Source organism: Talpa europaea (genome assembly GCF_964194135.1).
Source record: "Talpa europaea genome assembly, chromosome: 4".
In the NCBI taxonomy this organism is placed as follows: domain Eukaryota; kingdom Metazoa; phylum Chordata; class Mammalia; order Eulipotyphla; family Talpidae; genus Talpa; species Talpa europaea.
Genome location: NC_140070.1, coordinates 21884962 through 21908388, shown reverse-complemented (window position 1 = coordinate 21908388; position 23427 = coordinate 21884962). Strand labels below are relative to the sequence as shown.

Sequence of the window (23427 nt, the reverse complement as noted above, 5' to 3'; positions counted from 1 at the left end):
ATCTAACACTAACTATCCTTTAAAAATGTCAATCTGAATGCTCGGAGGTAAGTATAAAATCCACTTGGCTAACCTGATGATAATGAAATTTATTATTTCCTATTTATTAGATGATAGAATCAATACAGTAATACATGTACAATTGTAAAATAATACGTTTAAACAGTAAGCAAGAAAAAGTTCTCTACACATCCTCCCTTCTCCATGGAATTTTAATAGGCAGATGTTCATCCTTCCAGGTATTTTTCTATAACCTACAGTTCTGTTTTATTAAATAAAGCGAAAAATATGCATATTATTTTATGATTTATTCTTTTTTTTTTTTTTTTTTTTTTTTTATAAATTTTATTGTTATATTCCCCATACAATTGCAGCCCCCCATTCTGACCCCAATCCCTCCCCTCCCGCCCCCGCCCCCCTAAAAGTGTCTCTGGTTCATAGTTTTTTGTTGATTTTGATTTTCACTTTCTTATAGTTATTCATTTTCCTGGTCCCTTATTTAAGTTTTCTAGATTCCTGCTATGAGTGAGACCATCCGGTATTTTTCTTTTTCTTTTTGGCTTATTTCGCTGAGCATGATCCCTTCCAGCGCCATCCATGTTGCAGCAAATTGCATGTGTTTATCTTTTTTGAATGCTGAGTAATATTCCATGGTATATATGTACCACATCTTCTTGATCCAGTCATCTATTTTTGGGCATTTGGGTTGTTTCCAAAGCTTAGCTATTGTAAACAGTGCTGCTATAAACATAGGGGTGCAGGTGTTCTTTGGAATTGATGTTTCTGTGTCCTTTGGGTAAATACCTAGGAGTGGAATTGCTGGGTCATATGGAAGCTCTATGTTTAGTAGGTCCAGAAATCTCCACACAGCTTTCCACAGTGGTTGGACCAGTTTGCACTCCCACCAACAGTGCAGAAGAGTTCCTTTTTCTCCACACCCTCGCCAACATTTGTTGTTGCTAGTTTTTTTAATATGTGCCATTCTCACTGGTGTAAGATGGTATCTCATGGTAGTTTTGATTTGCATTTCCCTGATGACAAGTGATGTTGAACATTTTTTCATATGCCTGTTGGCCATTTGCATTTCCTCTTCAGAGAAGTTTCTTTTAAGCTCTTCTGCCCATTTTTTGACTGGATTATTTTCTTTGTTGTTGTTGAGTCTCATCAGCTCTTTGCAGATTTTTGTGATCAGTCCTTTATCATTAGTGTTGGGTGCAAAAATGTTCTCCCAGTTGGTGGGGTTTCTCTTTGTTTTTGTTATTGTCTCTTTTGCTGTGCAAAAGCTCTTTAATTTGATATAGTCCCAGCTGTTTATCTTTGCCTTCACTATCACTGCTTTGGGTGATGTGTCTGTAAAGATGTCTTTGATGTGCAAATCACGTAGTGTTTCGCCTATATTTCCTTCTATATATTTTATGGTTTCAGGTCTTATGTCTAGTTCTTTAATCCATTTTGAGTTGATTTTTGTGTATGGTGTGAGGTGGTGGTCAAGCTTCATTCTTTTGCATGTAGCGACCCAGTTTTCCCAGCACCATTTATTGAACAAACTTTCTTTGCTCCAATGCATATTCTTTGCTCCTTTGTCAAAGATTAGTTGACCATAAATCTGTGGGTTTATTTCTGGATTTTCTATTCGATTCCATTGGTCTGTATGTCTGTTCTTGTTCCAATACCATGCAGTTTTGATGATTATGGCTTTGTAGTATAGTTTGAAGTCTGGGAGTCTGATGCCTCCATTCCCTTCTTTTTTTTTCAGGAGAGCTTTGGCTATTCGGGGTTTTTTGTGATTCCATATGAATTTCATCAATAATTGTTCTATTTCTTTGAAGAATGACATTGAAATTTTGATTGGAATAGCATTGAATCTGTATATTGCTTTTGGAAGGATGGCCATTTTAATAATGTTTATTCTTCCAATCCATGAGCAGGGGATGTCTCTCCATTTCTTTGTATCTTCTTCTATTTCTTTTAACAGTGTTTTATAGTTTTCTTTGTATAGGTCCTTTACCTCTTTTGTTAGATTTATTCCCAAATATTTGATTTTTTTTGTTTCAATAACAAAAGGGATGGTCTTTTTGATTTCTTCTTCTTCAGATTTATTGTTTGTGTATAGGAAGGCTACTGACTTTTGCGTGTTGATTTTGTATCCTGCCACTTTACTGAACTGATTGATGAGTTGAATTAGCTTTTCTGTGGAGTTTTTGGGGTTCTCTATGTATAATATCATATCGTCTGCAAATAGTGATAGTTTGACTTCTTCTTTTCCTATTTGGATTCCTTGGATGTCTTTCTCTTGTCTTATTGCCCTGGCTAGGACTTCCAGTATTATATTGAAAAGCAATGGTGAGAGTGGACATCCTTGTCTTGTTCCAGATCTTAATGGAATTGCTTTCAGCTTTTCACCATTGAGAATGATACTGGCTGTTGGCTTGTCATAGATGGCCTTTATGATGTTGAGGTATGTTCCTTGTATCCCAAGAATTTCAAGGGCTTTTATCATGAATGGGTGTTGCACTTTGTCGAAAGCTTTCTCAGCATCTATTGATATTATCATATGGTTTTTATATTTCTTTTTGTTGATGTGTTGGATAACGTTGATTGATTTTCGGATGTTAAACCATCCTTGTGCCCCTGGAATGAATCCAACTTGGTCGTGGTGAATTATCTTATGGATACATTGTTGGATTCTGATAGCTAAAATTTTATTGAGGATTTTTGCATCAGTGTTCATTAGGGAGATTGGCCTGTAGTTTTCCTTTTTTGTGTTGTCCTTGTTCGGTTTTGGTATTAGTGTAATGTTGGCTTCATAGAACGTGTTTGGTATTGTCCCTTCCTTCTCAATTTTTTGGAAGAGTTTGTGAAGGATAGGCACTAATTCGTCTCTGAATGTTTGGTAGAATTCATTTGTAAATCCATCAGGTCCTGGGCTTTTGTTTTTGGGGAGGTTTTTGATTACCATTTCAATTTCGCTAATTGTAATTGGTCTGTTTAGGTGTTCTATTTCTTCTTTGTCTAGCTTTGGGTGATTGTAGAGTTGTAGGAATTTGTCCATCTCCTCTAGATTGTTAAACTTGTTTCCATATAACTGTTCATAGTAGTTACTGATTATTCTTTTGATTTCTGCTGTGTCCGTTGTGATTTCTCCTCTTTCATTGATGATCCTGTTTATTTGTGCTTTCTCCCTTTTTTCCTTTGTGAGCCTGGCTAGGGGTTTGTCTATTTTATTGATTTTTTCAAAGAACCAGCTCTTGGTTTCATTGATCTTTTGGATTGTTTTTTTAGTTTCAATTTCATTTATTTCTGCTTTGGTTTTTATTATTTCTTTTCTTCTACTGGTTTTGGGGTTTTTTTGTTGTTCTTTTTCTAGATCTTTGAGCTTCGAGATTAGGTTGTTTCTTTGCGTTCTTTCTTGTTTCTTGATGTGAGCTTCTATTGCTATATATTTTCCTCTTATTACTGCTTTTGCTGCATCCCATACATTTAGGATATTGGTGTCCTCCTTGTCGTTCAATTCAAAAAATTTTTTAATTTCTTCTTTGATCTCCTCATTAGTCCAATGGTCTTCCAGTAGTGTGGTTTTTAATCTCCATGAGGTAGGAAAGTTCCTTGCCTTCTTTTTATGGTTTATTTCTAGTTTGATGCCTTCATGGTCAGAAAAGATGGTTGATATGATTTCAATCTTGGTGTATCTGTTGATGTTTGTCTTGTGCCCCAGTATGTGATCGATCCTGGAGAATGATCCGTGTGCGCTTGAGAAAAATGTGTACTCCCTTTTTTTGGGGTTTAGTGTTCTATAGATGTCTGTTAAGCCCAATTGCTCTAGGTCTTTATTTAGAGCTTTGGTTTCTTTACTTATTTTTTGTCTTGTTGATCTATCCATTGTTGATAGTGGTGTGTTGAAGTCTCCCACTACGTATGTGTTTTCTCTGATGTCTGTTTTCAGAGAGGACAACAGTTGTCTGATATATTTTGGTGCTCCTTCGTTTGGTGAGTATATGTTAATGAGTGTTATTTCTTCTTGAAGTATTGTCCCCTTGATCATAATGTAGTGACCATTGGGGTCTCTTTTTATCTTTTTGAGTTTGAAATCTGTTTTATCTGATATAAGTATAGCTGTTCCTGCTTTCTTTTTTGGTCCATTTGCTTGTAGGATTGTTTTCCATCCTTTAACTTTGAGCCTATTTTTATCTTTTGTAGCTAAATGTGTTTCCTGGAGACAGCAAAAGGTTGGGTTTTGTTTCTTAATCCAGGCTACAACTCTGTGTCTTTTTATTGAAGAGTTTAGTCCATTTACATTTAGAGTTAATATTGATATGTTAACATCTGTATTTGCCATTGTGTTTGTCTTTCCTTTGATTTTATTTATTTATTCTTTTAATAACTTTTTTTTTTTTTTGGCCTTCTTTCATTGTTATTCGTCGCTCTGAGGTTCTGGCTTTAGGACTCCTTGTAGTATTTTTTGGAGTGGGGGTTTAGTTGCAATGAAATTCCGGAGTTTCTGTTTGTCTGGGAAGGTCCATATTCTTTCTTCAAAGAGGAAGGAGAGCTTTGCGGGATAGAGTATTCTTGGTTGGCATCTGTTTTCTTGGAGTCTGTTGACTATGTCCCTCCACTCTCTCCTTGCCCGTAGTGTTTCTTCGGAGAAGTCTGATGTCAGCCTGATTGGTTTTCCTTTGAATGTTATCTGTTTCTTCCCTCTTGCCAGCTTCATTATTTTTTCCTTGTCCTGGATTCTTGGGAGCTTTACTATTATGTGTCTTGCTGTATTTTTCCTTTCGTCGTGGAAGTTTGGTGTTCTTCTTGCTTCTTGTATATCAATTTTCAGCTCCTTCTTCACATTTGGGAAGTTCTCTTCAATTATCTCTTTGAATATTTTCTCTGTTCCTACATCTCTCTCCTCTCCTTCTGGTATTCCTATAACTCTTATATTTCCTTTCCTCATGGAGTCAGATAGTTCCCGAAGTCTTTCTTCGTTCTTTTTCCTTCGTACTTCTCTTTCCTTTTCTGTTTTGGTTCTTTTTATTTCTGTGTCTTCAAGATTACTTATTCGTTCTTCCATTTCATCTATTCTGCTTTCATTGCTTTTCCCAGAATTCTTTAGTTCTTCCATTAATTCTTTGATCTCCTGCATTTCTTTTACTTCCCTCTTTAGGGACTCAATTTCTTTCTTCTGACCATTGTTTTCCCTCTCTAGGGACTCAATTGCATTCTTCTGATCGTTGATTATTTTTCCCTTATCATTGTTTTCCTTTATGACTTCTGTCAGTTTTTTAATCACGGCAATTTTAAATTCTCTTTCTGGAAGGCTCAGAAATTCTTCCAAGTTATTGTCGTTGCAATCTGGGGGCTGGCTTTCTTTTTGTGGTGTGCTTTTTCTCTGGAGAGTTGCTAGGTTGCGTGTGGTTCTTCTCCTCCCTACTGTCTGTTTTCTAATTTGCCGTATGCGTTGGGACACTGTGTTGTTGGGACTTGCCGGCATCTTGGGTGGGCTTCTCTGTTCCCCTCTGGTTCTTCCAGGAGTCATCTGTCAGTTTCAAGCAGCCTTTACTGGAGAAAGGTCCCTGTTCTAAAATGCCGATGTGGGGACACACTCCCCTGTGCGCCTGGTCTGCCCCGGCGGTGGGTTCCTGCTCCCCTCTGGGCTTGGACTGCAGGCCAGAGGGGGTCTGGCGTGAGCGAACTTCCCCCGCTCACCTCTGGCTCCTGAGGAAGCCTTCTGCAGGTAGACTTTACTGAAGAAATGTCCCTGTTCTAAAATGGTGATGTGGGACACACTCCCTGCGCTTCTGGTCTCAGGCACACTCTTCTGCGCGCCTGGTCTGCCCCGGCTGTGGGTGCTCGCTCTCCCTGTGGGCTCAGACTACTTGTTCAGAAGGGGCCCGGTGTGGGCTAACTCCCCAGCTGGCCACTAGCTCCTTCAGTAGCCTGTGCTGGGGTCAAGTCGCTAGGTGGCACCAGAGATCTCTCCTAGAGCCCTTGGGGAGCTGATTTTCCACCCCGTGGGACAGGGAGCAGAGCGGGGATGGTAGGGTACACCTCAACGGCTTTGGGGTGCTGTGTCTGCCTTGTGCCCCACCGTCGTGGGGAACCCACGCCCCTAATTTCGTGCCCCGGGTCTCAGTTCCAAAGCCCTCAGTTCCAGGACGCGGGCTGTAGCCCAGATCAGTGGCGCGGGAATGGCGCCTTTTGAATCCCGCTCCCCTGCCTGGGCGCCTTGTTCCTGCTCACTCAGGGAGGGCCTCCGCCGTCTCCCCGCAAGCCTAGGTCGCAGGCGCGGGGACCTGGGCAGCTGCAATCCGAGCACTGCTTTCGTGCAAGCTTACCGGGCGGCCGGGGCTGTGTGCTGGTGCTGGTCTCCTCCTGGTGGGCGGGGCTCTCTTTAATGGTGCGTGGAGCTCACCTCCGTGGCGGATCCTGCAGGGTTCGCCTCAGCTCCCGTTCACGGGGTGTGGTGGCTGAAATAGTTCCTTTCCACTCACAGTCCCGCTTGCTGCATCCGTTTTTCTTGTTGGGCGTTTTGGTTTGTTGTTTCCCTCGTCTCTGCCGGTCGGAGAGTGCTGCCTCTGTGGGCGGGGGAGGGGAGCAGGGTTCTGCACTTCCCTCCCTTCTCGTCCTCTTTTATGGCAACTTTCTTCTTCGGGCAGTTTGCTGGAGTCGTCCGTTTATCTTCCGTGTCCCAGTTCTCACTGGGACCTGCCGCTTTTCCTCCCTATTAACTTTTTTTAATGGGAGATCTTACTCGCAGCGTCTCCTCGCCGCCATGTTGCCTTGAAAATCTTATGATTTATTCTTACTTAACATTATATTCGGTAAATCTTCCCAAGTCATTGACAGAGTCAATGACATAGATCAAGGTAACTTTGAATAGGACTTAGAAATACAGTGAATACCTCACAAAACTCAAGTAATGGAGTTTTCTTAGTAAATTTCATATTGTCAAAATGAACAAGGACATTTTAAAAACAAACAAAAAATAAATTGATGTATTTAGGGTGGTTATCTCCAAAGTAAACCACACTCATTTATTGTGTGCACCCTGCACCCACCACAATGCTAAGAGCAGAGATAAATTCCTGGCATAAGCCCTTGAGGCGCTTAGGACATGCGGGAAGCAGCCCGCAGGCAGCCCAGTACCGACTGTGCAAAGACAACAGTCCCTGAGCTGGTGGAGCAACCTGAGCAGGTGATGGCAGTCCACCTAACCTGGTCTTGTTTCCAGGCTCATGACCCAGGGCTGCAACGATATGCGGTGACACTTACTTTAGGCCGAGTGTCCACGACGTAAATGAAGTCACTTCCTGGGTTGGCTTTCCTGATGGCCTGCAGCATCTGCTCGTCCTCCAGACACCGGGCGCTGAAGCCGGACAGGGGCTGGCTGCTCCGGCAGATGGAGGCCTGCGGGGAGGGGCCACACCAATAACACAACAACATCATGCAGCTGTGGCAACTGTACCCACCAGGGGCCCCCAAGATGTTTCTCTACAGCAAAGGGCCCCTCGGTCCACTTCTACACCACACAGGCTTGTGAAAGTATCATGATCCCTTCTGGAGATCAAGGTTTGTTTCTTTTTAATTCAGATCAAAGAAAGCACTGCATAGGCAGGCTGTCCAAAAAGTCTTTCTGTATAAGAAGCTGAGAATGTGTTAGATATTAAAAGAAGATCCAAATTATAAAATTTAAAGTTATTTAAATAACCTACTTTCCTTTTCACTAGTACTGTTTCACTTTTCCTGTTGATTATAAAAATAAGAAATAAATAGCTATGCTCCTAAAATTTAGAGGCACAGAGCGGTGAGGTAACTTACTTGAGGTCACACAGATACTAACTGGGGGAACCAAGGATTGAATCCAAAAAAAATATTTCCTACACCTGGATTTTTAAGTAAAATAACATAGTGCCCATGTATGGATATAAGTCAAGAAGCATGTGGGACAGGACACTCCCAAGGTCCTGCTGGTTCTCTGCACCTGAATATGGTTCCTGTGTGGCCCTGCATGGAACACCATCCGTCTTCCCCTGGAGGTGAGGGTATGTGGCTAATAAGCTGTTCAGTGCCAGATGTGTTCAGTCATCACATTAACCCTAGAGCAAGAATCTCAGCCCTATCAATAGGTGCACAGGAGGGAAATCTAATGCAATGTATATCAGCAGGAGCATTTAAATCATTAGGAATACAGGTTCATGAAATGATACACATTTCAAACTTCTCTTAATCACTAATTCCCATTACTCAATATTGGCCAAGTCATCTCACCATCAAAATCTTCAATTCATAACCAAAACAACATCGGAGAAAAGCATTTTTACTAAAAAATGTGCCATTCTTATTTTCAAGCACAATTGTTATTGGGGTAGGAATACATAATACTCTTAAATATAAAATGTCTAAAATCACAAAAGGGAAAAAAGAGAGATCAGCAAATTTACATATTTTGTATCTGTTCAGTTTTTTACTGAAGATGAGCTGATATGTATGGGCTTTGCTGAGCAATGAAAGCATAAAAAATTGCTTTGATATTTTACGTCTTCATTTAACCACAGAAATCCACCTTCAAAACATTTACTTTCTTGAATGTCCCTTGTCACATCAGAAGCATTCACACAATTAACCTTGATATTAAAACCTAAGTATTGTTATAAAATACAAATCCCCTCATTGTCCTACCAGCAGTGTAGATCCGTGTTGGTGGGGGAAGGGGGAATATGCAGTAAGCATCTCCCTGCAGCAGCCAGATCATTTAGCAATGACTAGAAGCACAGCCTTTTTGTACAAGAAGAGCTAAAACTTGAGGTTTCCTCTGCTTTAACATTTTACATACAGGAAAACAACTGCTTTAAACTGTTGATTGCTATGTGAATTCAAATTTGGGCCTAGAAATCAAGTCCAGCACACAAGAGTACGAATGGAAGAATGAGGGCATGAGGTCAGCAGGCAAAGAACAAAGATTCAGACGGTCTATTCCGTCCTATTCTAAGACTTTATAAACATGAGCTTTATGATATGCATACCGACAAGACTGTCAAAACAAGGAAAAGGAAACATGACAGATATGGTGTTCACTTTTTCAATACCCAGCCCATCCCACCTCTGAATCATAACAGAACAAAAGATGTTCCTCTCTTACTTTTTATCAATGGATGCCACCAAAAAAATGTAAATGTTACTGGCATCCTAATTTCAAATACTTTTGAAATCGTTAGGTCCCAAATCATTCCACCATTAAAAAAAATGATTCAAACTATAAGAAAGTGAAAATCAAAATCAACAAAAAACTATGAACCAGAGACACTTTTTGGGGGATGGGGGGGGGTGGGAGGGGAGGGATTGGGGTCAGAATGGGGGGGTTGAAATTGTATGGAGAATATAAAAATAAAATTTATTAAAAAAATGATTCATATCTTCATTTGCTTCTAACCAGTGCTCCAGTTCTGTGTAAGTAAAAATATTTTTGAGGGCCTCCCTGGTGGTGCAAGGGGTTAAGCATTGCACTATGAAGCAATCCGCAGCCTCTGGAGCACTAGTTCGATCCCTGGCTGGCAAGGGAGATACCCAGATGGCGCAGCAGACCTCTCTTGACTCGCCTGCTGCTCCCCTCAGCAGTGTATTTCAGTCAGTCTGCCTGTTCTGTTCCCCACTCTGTCTCTGGTGAATCCTCTCACCCCCTGCATCCCTGGCCTGTACCCCAGCTCTTGGATGTAAAAATAATCTTTAAAAAATAAAATAAAATAAAATAATTAAATATATTTGAAGTCAAATAATACAAGCCATTAATACGGCAAGTATTTAGAACCTATCAGAACTAGGCAAAGATGCAGCACAAAAACTGTAACTTTAACAAGATAATTTATATCCTCCTCAAGTAATAGACCTAATTCAATGTTTTTCTTCAACATCAGCAACGCAGAAGTCTATGTGCTTACTATAATGAAGCTGGGCCTGCTCAAAACATTTTGGAAGCTTCCTTTTAGAATCTGATATAGACCCTGGCTACAGGTGCATGCAACACACACACACACACACACACACACACACACACACACACCACCCACCTACCTCTTGTCTCAGTTGCTTATAGTCCCACTTGGATTTGTATTATCTTGCTTCAAAAAAATCAAACTTTTCCACCTGGCTAAAGTCAAATAACTTCTGAAGTGAATGGCAAAGATCATCCTGTTTTCTTGACCCCATTTTTAGCTGGTTATATGATTACCTGCAAGATTATCTTCTCACCTGGCTGATGCAGGTGCCCTGTGTTAGGGTCCCTGCTAGCCACAAACATAATTCTATTTCTTACAAATAATATATATATTTTTAAAAAACAACTTCCTATAAACAAAGATTTCTTACACTGAGGCTATCTTAAAAAAAAAAAAAGTGCCACTTAAAAAACGAGAAGAATGGTCATAGACTTGGGCCTTTTCTAAAACAGACATTGCAAAGGATCTCCAGCCTGAAGACAAGCACAGCGGCCCCTTAGGTAACCACTTAAAAGAGGATATCACTCACTTGAATGATTGAGTTCAGGTATTTCCTGAATCCATCCTCATACTTTATTGCCAAATAAACATGAAAGGTCAACTTCTACACAAGAGTTTAAATACAGTGTGTTGTGCCATAACACACAATAATATTCACATACCCTTATGAATTCAAACACATGCACACAGTAGAAATCCTCTAGAAAATATCTGTTCACAAGACCAGCAAAGCATTAAACAAAAGCATGCCTTGAGACTTACGTGGTTATCTTTATAGTAGTAAGAAAGGGCAGGAAATCGCCGTCTGCTCCGGAATTTGGAACTCCCCACTATGATATGTGCTGTGGCCGACTTGGGAACATACAGTTCAGTAGGGTAAGAATCACAAACCTGCCACAGAAAATAAAAGGGGATTTTGAAGCAACCTTGCCATGTTTTGTGAACTGCCACAAGAAATTATTTCTCACCTTCCTTACAGGTTGCATGTTTACATTCTTTTTTTTTCTTTTTTTCTTTTATTTTATATATTTTTACATCATTTTTCATTTTTGCACAATGAATGCATTTTCATCTTGGTTATAGTCCCCATACAATTCCCAGCCCCCTTATTTTGACTGTAATCCCTCCTACCCCTTCCCACCCCTGCTCCCCCACACCCCCACCCCGCCCCAGTAGTGTGTCTCTGGTTTATAGTTGCTTGTTGATATTGATTTTTACTTTATTATAATTAGTCTTTTTCCTGGTCACTTATTTAGGTTTTTTAAATCCTGCTATGAGTGAGACCATCCGGTATTTTTCTTCTTCTTTCTGGCTAATACTGGAAGTCCTAGCCAGAGCAATAAGACAAGAGAAAGACATATAAGGAATCCAAATAGGGAAGGAAGAAGTCAAGCTATCACTAGTTGCAGATGATACGATAATATACATAGAGAACCCCAAAAACTCCACAAGAAAACTAATCAAACTAATCAGTCAGTTTAGTAAAATCGCAGGATACAAAATCAACACACAAAAATCAGTAGCCTTCCTATACACAGACAATAAATCTGAAGAAGAAGAAATCAAGAAAACCATCCCTTTTATTATTGAATCAAAAAAAAAAATCAAATACTTGGGAATAAACCTAACAAAAAAGGTAAAGGATCTGTACAAAGAAAACTATAAATATTTACATTCTTAATTGGCTTTTTATTAAAGGAGGCTATTTCAAGGAGACCAAAAGCTACTTTGGAGAAATAAAGTGCTGATCACCTGTCACTCAAGTCAGGACCTAAATCAGCTCATACTAAGAGTGTTCCTGTCTCTGAGCCAGCCCCAGGCTGAGGCCCTACTGGCTATTCCTTCTGATCTTCCCAAATCTCATCCATTCTTCAAGATGCAACCCAAGTTCTACCACCTTCCCTGAAGACTCCTCGTAAGTTTCCAGCTCATGTAGATTTCCAGACCTGACTCCCTTTATAACACAATAGCTTCATTTTTGTTTCCCTCAGAGTTGATTTTATAAGTGATAGGAAATGATTTGCTCCTTCTATAATTGGCTGACAGTGATTCCCACAAGAGAAACCCTGATGCCTGGGAATAAATGACCATTAAGTTCAAAATCAAAAGTATAGAACCTAGCTCTGTTTTGCCAACATCATGACCTTTGGGGAAGTCAAGTTACACTGAGCACTGTGGTTTTCTTTTTTCTTTTCTTTTCTTTCTTTCTTTTTTTTTTTTTTTTTTTTTTTTTTTTGGTTAACCTAAACACTATCAGACTTCTAGTGATAACCATGGATCATAAATACAGAACCCAATATAAATATTGCTTCTCCTGTTTTAGAAAAAAATTTTCTAATGGGTGAACAAAACCTACACCAGTATTCCAGTTTTCTTATCTGGGCACTTTGATTTTCTACTCTCTAAAACTGATGTAAAACAAATTTTAAAACAAAGCCAGAAATAACCCATGGGGTTAATATAAGCATCATATCAGATAACACACTTTACAGAAATGTTTGTTTGACAGAAATGTTAGTGATGGCAACTGTAGTAGTAGTTGATCTGTTGCTAGATACATATTTTGCTTTGACATCAGCCAGTGAATCTTTTTGCAATGTGAAGATAGTTCAGATGGCAGTTTCCTGTGCTCCACCAAGCAAATGTTTATTTCACGGAAAACAAAATCTTCCTGGGTATTTCAAGAGGTATTCTCAGGTAGGTGTGGTGACAGGGGAAATCCTTTATCTACTGGTCCTCTGTCTACCTCTCCCTAATCTTACCACTCTGGAGGAGAATGAAAGTCCACCACGAGTGAGGTCCATGCCTCCCAAGCTCATATATAAACTGTCTGTGGTGATGGCCTCCCTTACTGACCCCAATTGTCTTTGTTACCAGATTGTAAAGAACATAGAGCAGGAGACAAAAGGGTCACAAAAGTGACATTCCCAGGTCCAAAGTATAATTCCAGCATTTCCTCAGACATTTTAGGAAACATTACCAAATATATTATTATGGGCTGTGGCACTGACACTATGGAGAGAAATCCCACTCCAAGAACAGATGGTCCAACCTACTTGACCCAGAGAGCACTTACAGGAATTCTTGCTCTGAGACATGCCACTTCCTTCCCCATGCAAATCTGCTGTCTGAACCTCCTTTAAGACTGTCATCCAGAACATTATTACATAGACCACACCTGCTTGTCTGAAGTTCAACAGATGCCTAGTCATTTCACCAGCTCACAATGTTTTCTTAAAGTAATAGTTTAAAAAAATTAGTAGGTTTTCAGGAAGTTGAGGAATACTTCCTTCCAACAACAGTAAGGCCTTGCAAAGTTATTGATTAAATAGAATAATTAATGGGCAAGGTTTCTCAACATACTGGTTCCTCTATGAACAGCACAGGGTTCTGGAGCCCCTGCCAGGCCCTCTTAAGAGTTCTGGTAAGTCCAAGAATTGTTGGTCACACGGACTTCATATTTCCAGGAAAAAAATTATCTTTGTTGATCTGGTTATAAACTTCCAGAAAATGTACCTACCACTGCCTGACAGTATCCACGAGATGCGATCCAAACATCTTAATCTGACCTCTCTCTTTACTAACCCAATCACTTGACTGAGCACTTTGAGGTGAGAGTTGGTTGTCAGGAACTGAGTTATGTCTCATAGGCAACTTTCTTCACATTTAGTACCTAATATTTACTTTAAGGGATTTACGGCATAATGGAGAGAAGAAGCAGTGTGTGAGCAGCACAAACTGATTTATTTGCAAATAGTAAAATAACATAGAACACAAACTAGCACTACAGAGAACTGCAAAAAAAAAAAAAGATATTTTTAAATTACTGGTTGGATTACACTTAATTTTACTTCAAAAGGAAGAGATTAAAAATTTAACTTAGTAAAGAATGTCAATTATTTTACTTAAAAAGGACTATTTCAGAAATTAGGTAGAAAAGAAACTTTTAGCTTAAAGAGTTACAAGAGTTATAAGACATACAAGTGTCCTATAAATAGGGAGAACAATAATGATAACAGAGACAAAGATGATGATGGTGATGAATAGTTGGCCTGCCCAAGACCACACAAATAAAAGATGGTAGAACTGACTCTTGTGTACTATGTGATTTCCACCATGGACAACAGCTTCCTCCCTATCAGATGACACCATCAGCCCCACTTATCTCAAAGAATTTATGACAAGAAATTAGATAATGCTTATAAAAGTAGGAAAAGAAAACATTTCTTCAATGTTGAGGTTAAAAGCAAAAGTAATAGGGCATAACCTTCTTGTTATTCAGAACATTTTGAAATACCCACTATTGTTCCACTTTTAAATTGGTAAAAATAAGTAAGGGTATATCAGCATTCTCTCTCTTTCATTGATATTTATAAAATAAGAAAATCCCGTAGGTTTCACCTTTTCTGTTTTGACACAATTTGTTGATTGTCAGTTTGGGTTTTCTGAGTTTAGACTTTGAAAAGAAATGCTGAGTAACTCATGGCTTGCAGACTTTACAACATAGGACATAAGTGACTCAATATGAGTCACATTTGTGGTGCTACTTCTAAAAGGAAATCTCATTAAAAAATAGGAAGAACGTACGTTTCAAAGAAAATATTTTTCCACATGATGTGATTTAACCTCATTTTCTTCTGCAACCTGAGATGTCTTAATATTCTTTCAAATTTTCTTTTCTAAACTTGGATTTTCCTTGATTTCAAAGTTGAAGATTCACTGCCAAATTTCGCTTTAGCATGAGAAGTAACTATTCTTATCATCAGCCAGACACTTTCTAATTTGTTGAGATAAAAAGGCTCCATCTCTTTACAAGTGCTATGGCTGTGGATATAAGGGTAGTTAGGAAGATTCAGTATCACACAAGTGTCCATTCTACCCCAAATAACCTATCAATTCAAGATTTTCAGAAGAATGACACAGGAGGACCTGACCTGTAGGATATCAAGATTTACTATAAAGCATTAATAACAATAATTAGCCAAAATATAATTATGGAAATTATACAGCACCAGGACAATGTGTACAAAAATTTGTGTAAACTTATTGACATGGAAATTCCACCTTTAGGGGGAAAAAAAGATATTCTACCTTTAGGAACCTATCTTTAAAAAAAAAAAAAGAACCTTAACATTGGGAAAGGTTTAACTACCAGGATGTTCTTATTACATTATTTAAAATAGTGAAAGTTGGGCCTCCCCTGGTGGTGCAGCGGTTGAGCGCTGGGCTGTGAAGCTGCCCACAGCCTCTGCAGCACCAGTTCGATCCCTGGCCGCCAGCGAGGGTCCCACATGGCGCGTAGACCTCTCCTGCCATGCCCGCTACTCCCCTAAGCAGTGTGTTTCATCAGTCTGCCTGTTCTGTTCCCCGCTCTGGCTCTGGTGAATTCTCTCACCCTCCTGCGCCTCTAACTGTACCCAGTACTTGTATAAATAAATAAAAAATAAATAAAATACTGAAAGTTATTAACAATTATTAACAAAAAAAATGGAGAGTAGGTGTATAGACTATGATATAGCAGTACCATGTAATAGTATACAATGCTTTAAAACACTACAAAATATACACTGACAAGAAAATACTCACAAAATGCTATGTGAAATGTGAAAAAGAAACAAGAGGTGCTATGTGAAATGTAAAAAGAAACAAGAGGTCCAAAATGGAGTCACTCAAGCCAGGCCCACCAGGACTTAATATCTAAACTAAGTGCAGTTTCAGCATCTTCCAAAAACAGAATTCTAAAACAACCAATCTGGAGTTTCATGGTAAGCTAGTAAAATAATATGCATAATAAAGCTACCCCCTCCACCACCCCACACTCTTAATGGAAGGTTGCTCTGTCTGAAGTAATTCTTTTTTTGCTAATAATCCTGTCCTACTTTTCTTCTGACCATAAAATCCTTTCATTTTGTACAATTTCTTATAGCAGCTTTGCTAGATGAGATGTTGTCTGATACATGAATTGTTTAATAAAATTATTAATTCAGTTGGATTTTTGCTACTTCACAGACTAAAAGCAAAACACAAGGCATATAGATGTAGCCTGATTCCATTTTTCCTATATATATTTGAATGGCTTCTCTTGCTTTCAACAAATACATACTGCAAGAAAATTTGCAAGTTTATTACTATGCAAATGAAAAAAATTGGAGGAAAATTTTAAAACAGGATAAAAGAATAGTAAGGCAATGATATGGTGGGACCTTTATTTCTTCTTTCCCTCTTTTGGAAATTTTCTGCAAAGTTCTTACATTACTTTTATGACATAAAATATTTTTTAAACTAACTGGGAAACAAATATTGACGTATATACCCATCATTACATAGACTATGGGATTAATTCTGCCACTCCTGCTTCACTTCCTCTTTATATTCCTTCCTGTAAGTGTATACGATTTCTCCACATTTCTCTAGGGAAGCCTCTTGCTGACCTTGTGTACCAATCAAGAGTTTAGAGAGTACAACGAGGAGCTGGTGCCAAACTGCCATCAAGTTTCTAAGACATCTCCACTAATCACTCAATGTACTATAAAAAGACGATGGGAGAACGAGGTCCCAGCCAGCTCTCCCACTGACTGCTGGCTCTGGTGCTGGTCACTGGGCCCTCTGGGTTTCCATTTCTTCAACCAGCAGAGGAAAGAGTGTAGAAGGAATGCATGAATTTTCCTTGTTCAAACTTTGTGATTCTAGGTGCAGGTAGGAAATACCAGCTGGCAATGACCCAGGGAGACTTGGAAATCACACATTTGAATTTACAAAGAGCTATAAAAACTAAAGGAGATCAAGCAAATCATGCTAAGCTATCAAAGCATGATTTCACAGGGATTATCTGGATTTCACTCAATGCCTCCACTCACTCTGTAATCTCTGTTCACATCACTGAGCTGCCAACAGTTATTAGGGAGGCCCATTCGCTTGTATTCCTCACAGAGATCAATCAGCATCCACCCTTGTTCTCTTTCTTCTTTATCCAGTTTGGGGTTGAATGAAAAGCAGTACAATTCCTCATATTTCACTGCAAGAAAAGAAAGTCAAGTCAAGTCAAGCCAAACCCAGGGAAAAGGTACCCCAGAAATACTGCCTGGACCAGAGGACACTGGCTCCTCAGCCTCGACACACTCCCAGGAGTGCCCAGACTCTGTGGGCAAGACAACTGGACCTCAAGATAGCCAAACAAGGCAAAAGAAATAAGAAATCCAAAATAGAGCCATTTGTGCCAGGCCCACCAAGATTTTGTGCTTTCTTTTTTGTTAGTTGCTTTTGAGAATCTATTTTCCAGACCACACAAAATTGGAGCTTAAAAATTAATTATGAACATACGTATTCCTTACACATCAAGAATTCAATATGTTTATGTGTATCTAGCTTGAATTTGGGGTGGCATCTCGGCCACCACCAGAGAGAAGCTGCAGTAACAATAGGCAGCCAGAGATCAAGACTTGGTGTCGAGCTTGTGATTATATTGAGTTGACTAATCTACAAGGGAGAAGAAATATAAGGGTCATATTTTAAATACCAGACATTTTCAATAGAAGACTATGGTGTATCAGTGAGATAAACTACATTCTAGTTCAGTCTCTCTTGATGTCATATTTCTAAACTTCAAAATTTTTAGTACTCACTTTTTAACACATCAGGAAATACATACATACAGGTACATGCACATACAGAGTAGACATTTTCAGTAAGAACTACTTCTTGTAATCTCGGCCAGCTGTGCAGATGGCATATGAAATTGAGGTCTTGTTCTGGGAACGGTTGATTTGTCACTGATACATCTTTTCCATGTCTAAGTAGCAATTTCGTGACTCAGGCTTCTGATAATCATAATACTAACCACAAGTACAATTCGTTTAAGATGCCAAAAGGCTTTCTCTTGAGAAAGCCTCCATTCCCTCATGAAATAAGAGCTAATGAATAGGTGGTAAAGATGGAAGTTAAATTCCCCTTGTTAAATATTTGCAAATAGTTTCAATGTGGAAAAAAATCCATTCTCTGACTCCTGACAATTTTCAGTGAATGACCTCATGCCTATTGCCATAGAGAAGAGGCAACGAAAGATACAAAATTAAAGCAAGAATAATTTACAAGATCTTTTTGAGATCGCTCAAATTGGAAGACCTTAGAATGGGTTGCCACTGAAATGATGCCATATTTTCTTTCAGCCTTTTTTTTTTTTTTAAGGAAAAGGTAGCAAACTATACCTCCAACCCAATGTAAGTAAAATTCTACATGAGAGTAGAAAACACACATTTTTGTTAGTCAAAGCTCAGTCTTATTAATGTGGGCAAGTTTCTTACCCCGAGGCCAGCCCAGGAGAGGCCTTCAGCTGAGGACTGCCTACTGTAAAAAATTAAAAAGTACCATCAAAGAAGATGCAAATTTTACTATTTTCCTTTTACAATATTCTGTTGTCCTCACCTCCATCCTACAAAATACATAATAGCATGTTTAATAGTGGGCAAGGATATAGTTAAAAACAAAAACACTAAGGTTGAGAAACTTCTAGTCTCTATAGTATCTGAACTGAGAGAAAATATCTGTCTGCTTCACAAAGGTCCACCTCCTTGATTTTTTTCCCACTCTTACAACAGACCTAGTAAGGACACTGCTGAGTTCTCACATCACAAAACCTGAGCTACCATGTTCAACATAAAATGTCTCCTGCTGTCAGTGTCGGTGTCAACAGGCAGGGCCCTGAAGGCCTCACTTCAAAGGTCCCATTCCTGGGAGGGCACAAGAGCTCCCCCAGGAGAAGCAAAGAGCAACTCCATGCCTCTGGACTATGGGAGGAAACAGAATGTTTTCATTTAAAACATGTTCAGTAAAAGTTAACATGGAAATTATTCCAGTATTTATTTACCTATTTAAGTCATAAAATTGCTAAACAAAGGTAGACTTGATGGTTTTCTATTTACTTAGAATTTCTGACAATTTCTAAAAGACTAAATTAAATTAAGAATGAGCAATATTTTTGCTATGTTTCTAGGAAAGCCAAATCAGTGTTTTAGGATAAAGTAGACAGCTCAGCCCAAGTGCAGAGATGTAGGTTTTGACTTCATTTTAGCAGTCCTTCATCCTGCATCCTTTAACACAGAGGACTACCCACGTTCATGTTCATTGTCATCAGGTTCCAACCTATCCTTCGCATCAACTCCTTCACTCTGGGATAATTTCACATCCTACTTCCTAGAGAAGATACATGCTACCAAGCAGAAACTCTTTCAACTTAGAATTACTTATCCTGCTGATGGTCCTATTTCTGTACAGAACCTCTGTTCTTTCCCTCCCATAATAAAGGAAAGGGTGTTCATTCCACCAAATAAGAGAGTTATGGGTAAAACAAAACAATTCAAGAAGAAAGAAAAATAACTCAGTTTGTTGCTCAGGTATCAGGCTAATGGTTATGAAAACAGATTATTTAGGAAAAAGATTATGGGGAAAGTCCCTTTCATTATAAACTTAACAGGGAAAAACAAAATATAATTTATTTTGAAAGTCAAAAGTACTTTTAAAAATAAAAAGAAACATAACACTATGTAAAGCCTGAATAATACAATTACATTATTGCTAGCCTTACGTAAATTTTTAAAAATCAAAAGGAAAAACACACATGAGTCAGAATTAGCAGAATGTAAAGGGTGAGTAAGGGAAAGAAAGTACAGGAACAGTCATCAAAAAGACAACAGAAATGGGGGGGGGGTTTAAAACCAAAATTAACAATAAAAATCAAGATTTCTCCAAACACTCTGCCAAATTAAAATAAAATCATTTGAAAACCTATTTAAAGAAGGGTAAGAAGATAAGATAGCTATTACTGGATTTTGCATATTTAAAATAAAAATAATGAGATTTTTGCCTTCTATTTTTAACACAAGTGCTTGAATTAAATATTAGGCTTCGGGAAGCTAATACTTAGTGGTAAAGGGCTGTTGAATTCCAAGATCAGTATCATTAAATGTAATTACTGCTGTAAAACTTGTTTAAGCAGCAGTGACAGGCAAGGATGGTAAAAAATTAAGTAAATGAAACTACATCGACCATTAGATAATTAAAATCATTATACATAGCAGAGGAATTGGAGACTAAGAATGAAATGGAAGAAAAAAAACCTGTATTTTAGGGAAAAATGGGAAAATAAACAAATAAAATGGTTTATATGTTAGATGGTCTACAAGCACCACAGAGGACAGAATAACTGATACAAAAATAAATAGCAAGAAGCAAATCAGAGGGAGGAGAAAAAGAAATAACATGGGAAAAATGGAAGCCCTGTGAAAATTATGGGTCTTTTAATCAGAAAAAAATTATATCCTTATTAGAACATTGGCTCTACAGGGTTAACTTTTTTCTCATTCAGCCATTATTTTATTTTAACCTAAATTATTTCTTCACTAGGAATTACAGAGTTTACTGAATTTGGCTACATTATTTTTTACTGGGATCTTTTATAGTCCATGACCAAATTTTTACCAATCTTAAATCATACAAAAGCAAGCCAATAAAATCTCTGCAATTTTTAAAAATAATTTTATTTACCCCTATCCCAGAAATCCTAATTCAGTAAAGAGAGAATCTGGAGAGTTTTGAAAGTTTCTCCTTCTCAGGTCTTGACTTAAACAGGCTCCCAAACATTTCTTCTTTTGTTTAAAAAAAAAAAAAAGAAAAAGAAAAGTATGTGTTCTACAGGACCTTGCATGTAGCTGACCCCATGAGGGGGGCTGAAAATATATGATTTGAGCTGGTGACAACCAGAATAACCACAGCAGCGTATACATGGGATATCAGAATTCAAACAACACTCCCCTTAGCAACCCCCACCTACCAACACATACCCTGTTGTGCTATATGGAGAAGAGAATGTAAAGGTTCTTGGATGGTTCTGATAAGCCACCCCTATCCCTGGGAAAGATCCCTCCATCTTTCAGCACCTATATCCAGATTCAAAAGCTTGCTTCTGAGGTTGTAGACTATAATATGTCCTAATTTTAGCATTGCCTCTAACATTAAAGTATGAAACTGTTTGGGTTTTATTTCATTTTCCCACAATTATTAAAGTATAATACTATGTTTCATGGAAGTTGGCATTTCTAATTCCACAGTGTCAAAATGATGGTGGCTTTTTCAAAATCTTCTAAGGTAATGGAATCTTAAATAGCTTTAATTTAGTAGTTGCTATGGTTTTCTCTTTTGGTGTTTGGTGACATCCAATTCCTAACTCCCCAAACTTTCTCTTTTGAGAAAGTGTATATTTTTCAAAGCAGGGAACACAGTGATTTTCCTCCCCTGGGCTCGCTGTCATCAGGGGCCAGAGGCTTCACTGCCGCTGTGATCTGCTCTGGCAGCTACTCAGCCTTTTCCCAGTTTTCTGGGCTATTCCTAAATCCCATTAATCTGGTCAGAGCACATTTATTATCCAGTACATCCATTAATCAGTGACAGAAATTGCTGGCACACAACTCTCTTGACATTCTCTGCAGCTTGCAACCTAGTGTGCATCTTCCCAGAACTTCTGTTCCAATTATAGAGCACCCTCTAAAAAGTTCAGCTGCTTTCCTGGCTAACTCTGCAGTTCTTTTTAACACACCAAGATGAAAAAGCTCGATCAGCTGCCTTGTAAAGACTATCCAATAATGACAGTTCCCTGGCATGGTTTCCATTACATGACTTTAGCTCTTAGGTGTCTGTCTGCAAATGAATTGGTCATATCATAAGAAACTGAAGACCCAACCAAATGCTTTCAAAGGTTTGTAAACAACATCTATCCTGAGTCAAAAAGCACTCAGCACAGTATAAGCACATATCCTACTTCCCTTATGAATAGTGCCATGGTTATTACTTTTACATCAATGTAAAAGATCTCTTTTCACTGTATTCTCCTCAGAAACTTAGATGTTCATTTTTTAAATAAAAACACCACAGTTCACATAAGCCACACAGAGATACAAGAAATACTTCTGCAGCTATAAATCTGAAGATAAACAACGTAATAACTGAGGGCACATATTTTTTTCAATCAACCAAACATTCTTCCCACAACATTAAGGAGGTTTTGTTTAGGTGACATTCCATAGTCACACCCCAAACATCACCAATACTAATAAAAGTCTACTTATACCAATCTTAGGAAACACATATTACTATCAAAAAGCAGCTGAAACCACACCTTAAAAATCCCAAGACAGAAAACATTAATAGAACAGATTGATGACAATGTTTTGCACTCGGAAAAATTTGTCCCTTTTGTCTTAGGACTCAATCCAGGATGCTCGATCACCCCAATATCAGATGGGCCTAATTTTAAGATGATTCTTCTTTTTATTTTTTACATCGTTGTTCATTTTTAAACAATATTTTAAGATGATACTCTGAAACTATAACACAATATAATCCCCACCAAGATAAAAAGAATACTAAGGATAATGCAAGAGGTTCATATGGTAAATAACTTAGGGAGACACCCTAAAAGGAAAGAAACTCTATCATTCCGATTCCCTGGTCCCATCTGAGGCTTGAGGTAACAGGCAATTTCTAAAACCCTAAGATTCTTAAGTGCTTCGCAATTCCTTGAACATGATTTATGGGTCCATGCTCAATGCCAAGTTGCTCTGCTTACCTGGCCTTGCTAGGCGTATCAGGGAGATGTACACATCATGGCAATCTCTTTCCTGCGGTATGATGAGTTGTAACAGCTGAAAGTTCTTGCAGCGAATAAGCAGAGGGCATCCGGTAGCAGTTGTGGCCTGTTTTTCAATGGTGGAAATCTGACTGTGCAGAATCTACAATCAAAAGATAATGTGGTTACAAGGGAAGCACAAATAACTTGTAAGAATGACAAGGAGTAGCCCAGATCTGGGTGACACAGACAGACAAGGAACCCCCCAACCTTCAGCTAGCTCAGCATCTGCGCTCAGGTAGCAGGCATGGATATGCTCAGGGCAAGAACCAAGTGTCAAAATTTATCATTCTATTTTTCAATAACAACCTTCTGATATCCAGGCTAATTACATTAAGCAAACTATTCAGCATGAATTTGCACAAGCCCAGGTAAGAGAACATTTTGGTGGTTAAATGTTGAATGCACTGGAAAGCTAAAATTAAATAAGATCATGAGAAAATGGTAAAATAAACCTTGCAATCAACTCCACTGGGAATTGAAGATGGCGCCACTGGGAGGTACCACCACACTCCCAATTCCACATGGAACACTGTTGTTTTCTGAGCTGTGGGTGGTTAGGCAAGCTGCAGAAGAGACTGATTTCAAGGAAATCAAACTGAAGCCATCTTTCTGGCATTTCAGGAGGGTCTCTGCTCAATCCTCAATGGCAGCACTGCCTTCTTTCTAAGTCCTCTCCACTAAGTAGTACCTGCCACCTCCTGCTGGGAGTATCACACCGTCTACAGATCACAGAAAAGGGATAATCTACAATTCAGGGATTCTGGTTCC

General features: G+C 38.7%; 1 protein-coding gene across 1 annotated transcript in view; it reads right to left on the bottom strand.

The window, feature by feature from the left end:
• Positions 1–23427, bottom strand: part of MTMR7 (myotubularin related protein 7) — a gene marked incomplete at both ends in the record, with an annotated part of 83368 nt that overhangs the window by 30481 nt on the left and 29460 nt on the right. Inside the window, 4 exons of the mRNA XM_084231858.1 lie at positions 7261–7395; positions 10743–10871; positions 16838–16995; positions 22597–22759. Of these exons, the coding sequence (XP_084087984.1) occupies positions 7261–7395; positions 10743–10871; positions 16838–16995; positions 22597–22759 (585 nt within the window). The remainder of the gene's footprint in view (positions 1–7260; positions 7396–10742; positions 10872–16837; positions 16996–22596; positions 22760–23427) is intronic.